The following is a 13,048-nucleotide window of genomic DNA, read 5'->3' as shown; positions in this document are numbered from 1 at the left end:
GAGAATTCCTCATTCCCAACTGCAGTCTAAGGACCCAGTTCTGTACAGAGACCTGAGTAATGTATGACTGTTTACTTAACAGTAAGTAAAACTGAGTTCCATGGGAATTGCTTCTAAGCAGGTAAGCATGAGATTGCAAACTGAATCAACTCGCTCACTGTTGTTGTTAACTTTTTTTTTTTTCTCAAATAGTCATACCCCATGGCATAGGAGAACCTGCTTTTGAAATTTTAGGAATCTGCAAAAGCAGTTTGTGCTGAGGCAAGCAGCAACTTCAAAATATTTATGATAAGATAGGATAATGTATTAGTGATGGTCTTCTTAACAATTAAGTACTTGTTAAAATTGAGTATGTTTATTTTTGTACATACTTCTGTGTACATTTGTACCTCCTCCCTATGTGAGGGATGAAAAGAGGGAGAGCAAGTGGATGAATTAAATAGATATTAATGGTGGTTACTTGATATATTACTGCAATTGTGTAGGTTAACATGGCAACCTTTGAGGACTGAAGGGTGGGATATAAACACCCACCAGGAATAAAGATTCTGCAGGTTAAATATTGAATTATGTTATGTTTAAATAATTGGAACAGATTTTCCACATACTGTTGCTAAGAAGTTCCCATACAGCTTGGGTTTGCTTATAAATCTTAGGACTGAATGTAACAGGAAATGAATGCAAGAATCAAATCTATTACACAAAGCTTCATTTTTTAAGCTGTTAATTATAACAGCTTAAAAAGTCCATGAAAGTAAGTATCCATGAAAGTCTTTGCAGGACTGTGGTCTGCTTTTTCATCATGAAAAAGAACTAGCAACTGTGAAGATGGGAGCTACATTTACCCAGACAATTTTCTGACTATTTCTTTTTTGTGAACATTCTTTTTATTCCTTATCCAATATAACTCTGACTTTGAAATATCTTCAAAATTGCTTTTATTATTTTGACTGCTCTTACTAACCTTGATTTCTCAGGTGAAACAATATCCACAATCATTTATTTTACAGGGAAAGAGGAAAAAGATTCCTCCCCATTCTCAATTATCTTTAATATTCTTCAAAGTTTTTATATACTGATCCTCAAATATTTTCAGCACAATTTACAAACCAGTTAAACCAGAGTTTGGTTTGAGATCCAGAGATCCACAATTGAGGATATAGGATCACAATTTAAATCTAAACTGATTTAATCCACAGAAACAAGTGGTGTTCAGTAGGAAACTTTGAATGATAAATGCAATTAAGCTGAAAGACCCTTCAATGTGGATAAGCACATTCTCTCCCTTTCTCCATATGACTTGGAAGGGAGAAGAAGAAAAAGATATGTCTATTTGGTAGAGCTTCTGACATTCTTTATGCCAGGAAATTCAATTCATGAGTTTCATAATGAATTAATAAATAAGATGAAAATAGGATTACTCATTCAACGTAACAGCTTTTCTGGGACAGGTGTTCTCTCACCAGAAGCTTTACTTATTGTCCATCTTCTCTCACCACAAGTTGGAAGGAGGGGACCTCTGAGATTGCAGGTTCTTGTTAATAACTGACCAGACCAGATCAAACTACTAAATCCCAGGAATTGTGGACTCTGTCTGGTGATCTCTTACTGAATGCAAATGAGAAGAGATGGGAGGAAGCTGATTGGCCAGATCCCGGACTTTCATTGTGTAATTTAACACCAACTGTCCTTTGAGGGAGAAGCAGCAGAGAAAGGGGAAGCAGGCAAAGATATTGAAAACTTGCTCTGCTTCTGAAATTTTAATGTTTTTTCTTAGTGTTTGTATTGCTGGCCACCTTGAGTGACTCCTGAGTAGGAGGGGAACGCTGCACAGGATGCACATTTTAAAAAGAAATAAATGAAGAAGTCCCTTCCTTGACATGAAGCAAAAAGATTGGCTGGGGCTTCCAACAGCAAGACACAATGAGTTTCTGGGGGGAAATTCTTCCATATATGCTGAGTTGTAACCAAAAACAGCACTCTATCCTTTTGTGGTACAAACCGGATGCGTTTCTGTTACAATTGATAAGATACTCTTGGATAATCTTGGAGATTGTGACCTGGACACAAGTAAGGGCAGGTTGTCTCCGATATGCTGGGCCCAGACAATTTAGGAGTTTACAGAATAAGCACCTTGGTTAGCCACAGAATGCTACTGGAGCAACAACAACAACAAAAAAATGCTGATGCACTTGTGTAATATGCTTGATAGCCCGACTCCACTCTGTGTTCAAAACCACCTAAATTTTCATGAAGGGCAGTCTTATGGAGAGCTCATGCTAGCAGTCTAGTCTCAATGTGTTTGTCAAGGAGACAGTGCTCTGGTACGTCCAAAGCAAAGAGAAAAGATCACAACCTTTTAATAGGTTGGAGTCAAAGTGTTTCTGACCAACACACAGCATAGTTTTTATCCCCTTTCCTTGCAAATGGTTTCTAATAAAACTGCACTCTTTGATCACAAGTGCAAGGCACCTGTTGCATATTAGTGTGCAAGTGATTAGAAAAGGAGGGTTGTGGATCACCATCAGGTAGGAGCCAACCTCGGATTCATAAGATTTCACAAATCTCAACAACAAGATGGTGTCTTTAGAAAGCAAATATTTCCACTGACCCTGTTATTCACCTCAGTAGTTTTCCCTGTTTCCCATTTAGCCCGGGAATTATGATGTTTTACAATCTGTATTGTATTAAGATCAGGAAGTGACAGTTCTACAGTTCTACATGTATTGTAGTTTTACAGATGGGTAACTGAGCAGAAAGAGAGTAAACTGGACATTTTTGCCACAACCACAACAGCCACCTGAGCAGTGCTGGTGGGACTACTAGACTACAGTAAATAGCTTAAGCTGAAGACAATACAGAGAACCAGCAGAGGACCAAAAACTGACTAGTGATATTCATAAGGGCCAACTCACAGGTGTATGCACATCATTGGACTGCTTACCACTTGTAGACTTGCAGCTCAAATCAGACTGCACCACATTGTGGCTGAAGTGATGCAAGGAGGAAGAAATATAGAAATTCTATCTTTGTACCTTTTGGAAAGTATGTGACACTTTTACAAGTCTTTTAGGGGGGAAAAAAGATGCTCTTCACGCTTTGTCTCATTTTAACCAACACCAAGTCTGTTTTGCTTCATGGGCCATTGTGCTCGCATCACTTCGATGAAGGACACTGAAGGACAACCAACATTCCTCTGGTGTTTAGTCTGTGATGGCTCAGTCCATGCCGGTCACTCTTTGCTGCTTCGGTCACTGAGGGACACACGTGGATATACGCGACCCAGCCCAGATTTCCAGCTTGCGGCCCTCTTCACTTGCCATGCCCCACTGGACTGACTGGGAGTGAAATGGGAGGCATTTTAATCTGGAGAGAGCCAGACCTCCTGCACTGCCCTGGCAAAAGCCAGCACCATATAGTACCCAGGCCTGAGCACATCAATAACTTCTCCCCCCTTCTTCTTGTGTGGCTTTTTAGGATGCTGCTGCAACTAATGGAGAGCCTGATCCTGTGCGTGTCTACTCAGGAGCGGTCCCATTATAGTCAGTGGGGCTTACTCCCAGGAAAGCGTGGATAGTGTTGTAGCATCAGAGCCCAATCCAGGCATGTCTACGCAGAAGTAAGCCCCACTCTAGTCAATGGGGCTCACTCCCAGTCCTAGCCACACTTTCCTGGGAGTAAGCCCCACTGACTCTAATGGGACTTGCTTCTGAGTAGACGTACATAGGCTTGGGCTGTCAGTCTGCCCCTGGGGCGATGCGGCGCTGGAAACCCCTGGAGGCTGCCTCTGCCACGTCCTCCTGGAGAGCGAGGCGAGCTTGAGCCAGGCCCGTCCTGGAGGGCTGGCGACCCCCACCCGCTCCGCAGCTGCCTGGGGGTTCGGGTTCCAGAGCGGCGCTGGTGAGGGGACCGTTGGCGGGGCCGTTGGCCGCTCCCGCCAGGCCGTTGGCCCGGGACTCCCCCGCCTGCCGGCGCCCCCTCGGCTTAGCGGGACGAGGGGAACCCTGCGCTCCTCCCGCTCGCGCGGCGTGTCTTTTGTGTTTGTACACACAGAGGCGGCCGCGGGAAGCCGCGAGTGGGCGGGGAGGGCGGGGAGGGCGTGGCCTTGCCGTCCCCCATTGTCCCCCATTGGCGGGGCGGCGGGCGGGGGCGGGGCCGGGCGGCGCGACGGCCCTCCCGAGTCAGCCATCTTTCAATTGTGCTCGCAGCCGCCGTCGCCCGCAGCAGCCTCGTCGCTCTTCCTCGCCTGCTCGGCAGCGCGCTCGGCTCAGCGGAAAGGGGGTGAGTCTCCGGCCTCCCCCGCGCGCCTCCGCTCCCCTGCGGGCGTCCCCCGGCCCCCCGGCAAACTTCTGGGGGCCGCGGCAGCAGCCGTGGGGGAGCGCAGTGCCCTCCTCCGCCTTCCGGAGCGCAGCCCGGACGGCTCCTTCTTTCAGCGCCAGCCCCGCTCTGGCGGCCGTCGCCCCCTCGGTGGCGCCCGCCGCCCCTCTGGACCCCCCCGCCGCCGCCCCCCCCGGCCCGTCCTCGCCCGGCTCGGGGCCGGGAGGCGGCTGCGCACGGGAGCGGTGCCAGCCCGGGGAAAGTCCGCCGCCGCCGCCGCCGCCGCCTTCCCCGCTCCACAGTTGCCGCCGAGCTTCACCATCTTGTCTCTGGTCACCGACCATGTTTCCCTCCCTCCCTCCCCTCTGCGCGGAAGCCGCCTCCGCCCCGCCGAGCTCTGGTGGGCAGCCCGAACTTTTCCCCGCCCGCCCGCAGCCCCGGCCCTCCCGGGGCTCGCGGCTCTCGTGTCGCCGTCCCCCGTCTTCACTCGCCGAAGGAGCCGCATTTCGCGATTGTTTCCATTTTGTTGGGGCCGAGTTTGCCCGCGAGAGGCGCTTGGAAGCGCGGCATCCCCGGCGGGCCGTGGCAGGGCGGGAGGCAGCGCCGCTGGACCGGCCCCCCGAGAAAAGTTCTGGCCCGAGAGCCCTGCCGGTGTCCCCCTCTTGGGCTGAGGAAGCGCGGCTTCCAGGGGCTCCCCTTGGCAGGCACGGCAGAGCTCCGCTCTGGTGGGAGAGCGCTGGACAGCCCGGAGTTGCTCTCGCCCCGGTGGCGTAGCTGGAGGGGGGCGGAGCACTCAGGCTTGGCAGCGAGGCGGGCAAGCGGCCCCTCCCCGAAACGGAGCCTGCTCCCCCCGCCGGGAATGGCTACCGTCTTGCCCTCTTGTTTCTGGCCTGCAATCGGACCCCCCCCCCTTCTTGCTCGTCGTAAGCCGTCCACAGGCTGCCCATCTCCAGAAGACTATGGTGCTTAGGCGGGCAGGGGGTGCTCTGGCAGCGAGGCGGGCAAGCGTCCCCCCCACGCCTGCTTGCTGTATCTCCCTTTTAAGCCCCGGGTGCAATGGCTGGATTCTGACCTCAACCCAAAACTTGGACACTTATTTGAACCTGGCACTGGTTGCCCCCCATTTCCCCCCCCCCCGTCAACTCCAGCATCTCATGCAGCTGGAGAAGTCGGCCCTCTCTCTGCTCCAGCTGCAGGCTCGTTGCCTTGGGTGTTGAGGGTCCTTCACATCCCACCTTGTGCTTAAGGATTATTTCTCCCCAACCCCATTTTCGGCGCTGCCTTGCGATGGTGTTTACTGATCGCGTGGGGGGATCTCTTGCCTGTAGGTGTAAGGAGAAGTCCGCAGGAACATGGCTCGTACCAAGCAGACTGCCCGTAAATCCACTGGTGGGAAGGCGCCCAGGAAGCAGCTCGCCACAAAAGCCGCCCGCAAGAGCGCGCCTTCTACCGGTGGGGTCAAGAAACCTCATCGCTACAGGTACAGAAATGTCCGGAAATGAAGCCATGTGATGCAGTCATCCCTCAACCACATGGAAGTGGCTGATGAGCAGAACTTCTTGGCTTTGAGGAAATAGGGGGGCTTTATTTAAAAGGATGGGCTTTATTTAAAAGGATGGGATCAAGACAAGTCCAACCAGCGTTATTCCTCAGCCTGACTTCAAGCCATTTGTCACCAACTTAAATATCGTTTTCAGATTGAACATTTCCAAAAAGCTTTAGAAATGTGTTTCATTAATTGATTTTATTAATTAGATTTTCAAAGTCTGAAAATGCCATTCTTTTTTTTTAAATAATGAAATCTTGTTCCGTTGCTTAGGACGTAGTGGTGATTACTGATAAACTTTGTTACAGTGCACAGTTTGTTTTATTTTGTTTCAGATCTGTACAAGCCTGACCACTTGTCAATTTATTTAATTTAGTTTAGCTCTTTAAGAGATTGCTATAAAACTGATAGAATTCATACTGTTTGCCACTAGAGGTCAGTAGCTCCCAGCAGATAAGCAGGTAAATAGCAAGTTTTACACTTAATGTTTTTAAAAATATGTGCAAGATGGTAAACTATAATTTGCATAACTTTGCTGATAGTAGTAGTTGTTTTTCTGTGATCAATGTTTTACGTTATTCACACTTTAGGAAAAGGGAAAGAAAATGGGTACTGAGAGTTATGATTATGCTCTTCAGTTAATTTGTCATTCTGTTTTTTGCTGTTAACTGAAATGTACTTGGTGCTCAAAATATGGAGGGATCCTGCCCCCTGATTCCTTCCAGTTTTAGCCAAATCATGTTTTTTCCTCATCCCATAGTCTTCTAAAAAATAGTAGCTATAGGAGCAAGCACAAAAAAGTATCAGATGTTAGAGCTGGAAGGGATCTTGGAGGTCATCTAGAGACTGATTCCTCTGGTTCAAATGCTATCAAAATTCTGTCAGCAGGCCCTTACTAATATTTTGGAAGCAGTTCTTATGTAGATGCTTAGATCACTTCAAAGGAAAAATTATATAAACATGCAGTTTATACCCACCTTTTTAGAGTAATAGGGAAAAGTTTATTAATATTTTTAATTTTTTTTGTTCAAAGGCCAGGTACTGTGGCTCTTCGTGAAATCAGGCGTTATCAGAAGTCAACTGAACTTCTGATCCGCAAGCTTCCTTTTCAGCGCCTGGTGCGTGAAATTGCTCAGGACTTCAAAACAGATCTGCGTTTCCAGAGCGCAGCTATTGGTGCTTTGCAGGTAAAAACATAAATTGAAATCCCTCCTCTGGTGTTAGCCTCTGTCTTTAATACACATCATGGGTTGTTTGAACAAATGAATTATCAGGTGGGTAGGTTTTGGGTGAAAGATGTTAAAGTAACTGTTTTGTTTTAAGTGATAGTTTTTGTTTTAAGCCAGTGCTGCCCAGTCTGATACTTGGAAGCAAATTACTTTTAAATAATTATGTTGACTTCTTAAAAAATATATAGCATATAGAACTTAGTTTACCACTATCTTATGCAGGACGTATGTGGTGTAGTTTTACCAACACAAATGACATACAGAGCCCTTTCTAGAGTGCAGCCATTGACGGTGCTGTGCTGTTGGTACGTGAGAGAGAATGCGATTGGTTACTTCCATATGCTTGTGTTATTGGTTGAGCTGTTTCTATGGTCAGTCAAAATCTCACATGATTGGTGAGTTTGAGCAGTGAGCATCCATGTGTTTGTAGGTGAGCTGATAACTGCCAGCATTTTAATTTTTCCAGAGTAATTGGTTGCCCAAAGTAAAAATCACTTGCTATAGAAGCTAAAGTGTTGGAACATAAGAGTTTCAATACAGATCTTTTGAAAAAAAAAAAAACATTGCTGCAGACAAAGTTATGTTGTGTGTTCTTGCATCTTTCAAAATGCATCCTTATCTTTTTGCTTAGAGATGTAGGTATACAAAATTTTGATTCTTTGGTTAGGAAGATGGATATGTTGTGAATGCAAGCCATATTATGATCTGTAGGTATTTAGTAGTTTCTCACCTTGTGACGTTTCCTGCGCTATCTACCCATAATGTGTCGTTCCTTTTTCCATACAAGTAAGAAGAGTTGGGCAGCTTGCTATATAGCCTCTTAGGATGACTTATGAGAAATGTAAGGTATTGGTATAATAGCAAAACACTCCCTCAGTGGCTAGATCATTGAGGACAAAATTCTGGATTAGCTGAGCCTTTGTCTTGCTTTCATTTGTATGTTACCAAATTAAACACAAAGCTTCAGTAGATTGGAATAGTGTGGTGAAGTAGTGATTTCCAAATACAAAGCAGGAATTTGTGCTTTAGAACCATGGCCTGCTTCCGTTTTATGTACCAATTGTGCTATGCTATTGTTAAGTGTATCTTTCAGAGAGAGTAAGGAACGTTATCCTCTCTCATTTGGTATTTTTATTAAAAAGAATGACTTGCAGGTGTGAATTGAAAAGGGTTAATTAATATGGGGACCTAGCCCCCTTGCGTTATCACTACTGTACTTGGAGAAGGCTGTTCCTTATGCCAGTAGTAGCCCTCTATTTGAAGTTGGTTGCTGCGCCAGCGTATTGGACCAGTTTCATGACACTTTCTAATCTGGGCTATTTAGCGCAGTGTGGGCATGTCTGTCATGGATTCATAATCTTGCACATGCTCATTGGAATGCTTTGCCTGTTCTGTGTGGTGCCCTAATTGGACAGAAGTACAAAGCAGAAGTACTTGTAGCTCTATGATGAAAAGAGAGCTAATGTAAAAGTAGTGTAGGCAGTGTCTTGTGAACATGCAAAAGAGAGCACAGTGTAAAGGACATGGGTAGAGTTCTAAGCAGAGTACTTGATTAAAATACTTAACGCTATCCAGGCATGTTCTACGCAGCCCAATTATTGCTAATTTCAGGCTGCCAAGCTCCTGACACCCAATGTTTTGCCATCTCCCTGGGACTGCAAAACAGGTGAAAATTGAGCCTCTGGTGGGCTGCTTTTGGCTTTGTGGGTCACAAGCTGTGCATGCCTGCTCAAGGGGCTGTAACTAAGATGCTGTGAAGTCTATCTGCTGTTGCAAAACAGAACCATCAAGAAATCAGAGTGCAACATTATGGCCAGATTTTGAGAAACTGCACCAGTGTATGGCACAATCTGTTCTGCTTCTTCATAAGATCCCATAATCAACCCATTCATCCTGCCTAGATATTGCTCATACCTGAAATATAATTTACACACACCACACACGCACTAAAGGGTATGTTTATGTGTATATAAAATAAATATATGAGAGTGTTGGTCCTGAAATCCTAAAAAGTAAAGGTGGAAGGACTGTAACACTGCCTAGTCCAGCTCAGTATTCTGATGTATTCTTTACTATCTTGAGATTGTCCAGTATTATACAAGAAGACAGTTAATGGACTACCTCAGTTACCATTTGACAGGCAGAGAGCTGTCTTTAGTACTAGAAAGTACTTGAAGTGACTTGGATCATGTTGGTGAGCTTCCGTTGATTCCTTTTGTGTCCACCAGTGGCTTTGTGCATTGGCCAGAATACCACATTTCTTTTGGAAAGAATTATTGGACACTTCCCTAGTCATCCCACATGGTGGATCAGACTCCAGTAGAGAACCTTGTGAATGAACCTTGCAAACTGCTGGTGCAGTATGTTACTAAAGAGAATAAGTCTGGCTTCTGATCTGGGTGTGGAAGCAGGAAAAGGAAAGAGAACAGGTGGATTCTGCAGCTGGGTGCTGCTTAAAGGGCAGGGGACCTAAAGCCTAAGATACACTTAAGCTCCTCTGAAGCAAGAGCAATGCAAGTTATCTTTAATGGAGAACATTCCTAAGGAAGCATTGCAACTTCTTGTTTCAGTTTCAAGAACAGAAACAAACAAGCTGAAAATGTTTTTGTAATTGTTTATGGGTCTGAGTTCCTTTGACATTTGAATTTTGCCCTCTTGTGGGGGAAGGGGTAAGAATACATACTTCAAATGAATAAACTAAATTCTCTCTCCTTTTTTTTTTTAAATAGGAGGCAAGTGAGGCCTACCTGGTTGGCCTGTTCGAAGACACCAACCTGTGTGCTATCCACGCCAAACGTGTCACAATCATGCCAAAAGATATCCAGCTAGCACGCCGCATACGTGGAGAGCGTGCTTAATTCTACGAAGATGGATTTGTCATTCTCAAAACAAATAAAATCTCTTCTTCCTGTTATTGGTAGTAATGAACGTTAGATATTTTTTTCCCATGGGTTAAAAGGTACCTAAGTATATGGTTGCAAATGGGGGAAAATAGGGGACAGAATCGAATATTGGCAAGCTTTTTTTCATTTTCATTTGTGTGTGGATTTTTAAATATAAACGTGGGGACATATAAAGCATTATTGCTATCAAAAAACCATTTCAGTGAACAAGTTTCAGCAGTTCAACTTTATAATAATTATAAATATGCCAGTCAAACTTTTCTGGACAATGCCAGCATTTGGATTTTTTTAAAGAATAGTAAATTTCTTATTGATGGCAACTATATGGTGTCTGTAACATTTTTATTATACAGTAGATTCCATCCATTCATTATACTTTTCTACCTAAGTTGTCCTACATGCAAGTACTTGTTTTTAATGTTGTCTGTCTTCTGTGCTGTTCCTGTAAGTTTGCTATTAAAATACATTAAATAATACTTGTTCTTTGTTGTAATTTAACTCTTAAACTGCTTGCACTTGGCATCTGGTGAAGTTTATTAAATGTGCATCTAGATTTGAGGTGCTTGGGAAAATGTGCTGTTATGGCTTAAACTTTGAATGGGAACAAATGCCCAACTGGGGTAAATAAACTTAAATAGCATCCATAGTTGTGAACAGTAAATTGAATTCAAAGTAGAATTCAGACTTCAACTGGAATTTGCTCAAACTTTATTCACATTCATTGTGGCTTTATCAACATTCAATAGTTTCCAAGGTAGAAAAATAAACTCCCAAGGTGGAGGATACTGCTGATGTTGAAGTAACTCTGGAGTGTTGCTTAAATGCTTCTATAAGGAGGAAGGCATGAATGAATCATACACAATCCTGACTTCTGAAAGAAGTAAGCAAGTATAGAACTAGTCACGGCATTGTGGATGCCAACAAGATTTTGCCTCCAGCTCTCCTGGAGTGGTGGTGTCTGATCCACTCCCCAATAGAATTACACTTTACCATACTTGTGTGCAATATTCAATGGTATTCAGGTCAGGGTTATGTTTGTGCACAAGGGTGCCACATCTAAGGGTGTGCACAAGGGTGCCACACCATTTAGACATCTAAATAGCAAGGAGGAAGAGGGTGCAGGTAGAATGTCACTTCTGGCTGGGAGGGTCACATTTTTTTTAATGTGCACAAATGTGCTGTATAGGCTGAGGGCAGCCCTGATCCAGGTAATTATTACCAGATGGCATCTGAGCATCTTCAGTGATTGCACAGGAAGAGGAGAAGGAGGGCTGAGGCATAGGCTAGAGAATGAGAGTATTCAGTTGACTTCTGTTACCACCCTGGGGTGATTAAAGCCTCTTGTGGGATATTTTGGTGAAAAAGCCAAATACTTCCTGCTTTGCATTATGCATGGGAAGGATAAAGTGGATAGAGAAATGCTCTTTACACTCTCACATAACACCAGAACCAGGGGACATTCACTAAAATTGAGTGTTGGGAGGGTTAGGAGAGACAAAAGAAAATATTTCTTTACTCGGTGTGTGGTCAGTCTGTGGAACTCCTTGCAACAGGATGTGGTGACGGCATCTGGCCTGGATGCCTTTAAAAGGGGATTGGACAAGTTTATGGAGGAAAAATCCATTATGGGTTACAAGCCATGATGTGTATGTGCAACCTCCTGATTTTAGAAATGGGCTATGTCAGAATGCCAATGCAAGGGAGGGCACCAGGATGCAGGTCTCTTGTTATCTGGTGTGCTCCCTGGGGCATTTAGTGGGCCACTGAGATACAGGAAGCTGGACTAGATGGGCCTATGGCCTGATCCAGTGAGGGGTGTTCTTATGTTTGGTTGCACAGTAGAATTCTATCAGTAAAGCAGATGTCCCATGTGTAGATGCAGTGGGCTCCCCAAAACAGGAAGAAGTGGAGTCAAGAGAGGTTTCTACAGATGGGAAGGGCCCTTGAGGGATGCAAGCAGAGCATGAGGAAAGGCTTCTTACACAAAAATGGAAAAAAAAAACTAGTGGGGACAAAGAATAGTGCATGTGTGTTGTTCCCTCAAGTTCCCAGCTAATAGTGACAGCAGCATGCAGATGTGAGCCCTCACCCAGAGCTAGCTGAAAATCTTTTGGATGACCCTAAGCAAATTGAAATGTCACCTCTCCCATCGTGTCTCGTCATTGTCCACTGAGCCTGACAACAGTGAGCTAGGAACATCTCTGTCCTGCCTTTCTGGGTTAAACCAGACTATCCAAGACATCTTTAAAAAAAATCAGATTGCAGGTCTTAGAACTCTATTTTAAACAAACAAGCAATACCACATTAAATTATTTAGACTCAGTCAGGATATAGTTTTATTGTTTTCAGGTTTAGTGAATGTCACTGTACTTACAACCCTTTACAGCTCACTCTATATAAGCTAGGCAGCTGGTGGGAAGAGATCAGAGGGCTCTAGATTGCCCCCCCCTCCAGAATTCAACAGCACTCAGCCCTGCCACCAATGAGCTTAGCTGTCTGCACTTTCTACAGATGTCAGGCAGCTGTTCTCTCTCCAGGGCATCTACAGAGCTAAGGCAAGTATCCCAGACAGTTATGTGGTTTGTCTCTATAGATGGGCTAGCCCTGCCCTTGTCTGTCCAGGTTGAGAATTAGGCAGAAGTAAATGGCTCTGACCTCCACCTCCAAGCCCAATTCCACCTTCATGAAGGATCCTTTTTAATCTGTCGCTTTGAACATATCTCCACCTAATTTCTTCCCATTAAAATGATCCTTTAAATCATGCAGGGGAAAGTTTCCTTGCCATTTGTGGAACAAGGAGAGAGAAAATATGTGGTAAGGCAGGAAGGGCACGAACCATATTTTCTGCTATAGGACCCCCGCAGCTTGTTTGTGAGATGACAAGCTGTACCTGCTGTAATTCCCGCTTCTATACAAATGTTAAAGGTCCAGGATCCCTAAAGTTAAAAGTTTGCCCACCCCTGCTTTAAGTTGTGAGCAGAGTTCCCTGAGGGCATATTCTGACAGCCAAAATCCCCCTGCCCTGTATCCTGGCCTAGGCAGGAAATCCAGTC

General features: G+C 45.0%; 1 protein-coding gene across 1 annotated transcript; it reads left to right on the top strand.

Moving 5' to 3' along the window:
* Window positions 1-4,173: 4,173 nt before the first annotated feature.
* On the top strand, window positions 4,174-10,471 carry H3-3A (H3.3 histone A). Its single transcript, XM_066611660.1, has 4 exons — window positions 4,174-4,281; window positions 5,646-5,797; window positions 6,897-7,050; window positions 9,822-10,471. The coding sequence occupies exons 2-4, from the start codon at window positions 5,670-5,672 to the stop codon at window positions 9,948-9,950; spliced, it is 411 nt and encodes a 136-aa protein (XP_066467757.1). The 5' UTR covers window positions 4,174-4,281; window positions 5,646-5,669; the 3' UTR covers window positions 9,951-10,471.
* The last annotated feature ends 2,577 nt before the right edge of the window (window positions 10,472-13,048 follow it).

The sequence above is a fragment of the Tiliqua scincoides genome, chromosome 1 (assembly GCF_035046505.1).
Source record: "Tiliqua scincoides isolate rTilSci1 chromosome 1, rTilSci1.hap2, whole genome shotgun sequence".
NCBI classification, from domain to species: domain Eukaryota; kingdom Metazoa; phylum Chordata; class Lepidosauria; order Squamata; family Scincidae; genus Tiliqua; species Tiliqua scincoides.
Note: the sequence above shows the minus strand (reverse complement) of the source record. Positions and strands in the feature narration are given on the sequence as shown.

Coding starts and splice junctions, on each gene's coding strand:
- H3-3A (XM_066611660.1), top strand. CDS start 5,670: ATGGCTCGTACCAAGCAGACTGCCCGTAAATCCACTGGTGGGAAGGCG. Junction 5,798..6,896: donor AAGAAACCTCATCGCTACAG/GTACAGAAATGT, acceptor TTTTGTTCAAAG/GCCAGGTACTGTGGCTCTTC. Junction 7,051..9,821: donor CAGCTATTGGTGCTTTGCAG/GTAAAAACATAA, acceptor TTTTTTAAATAG/GAGGCAAGTGAGGCCTACCT.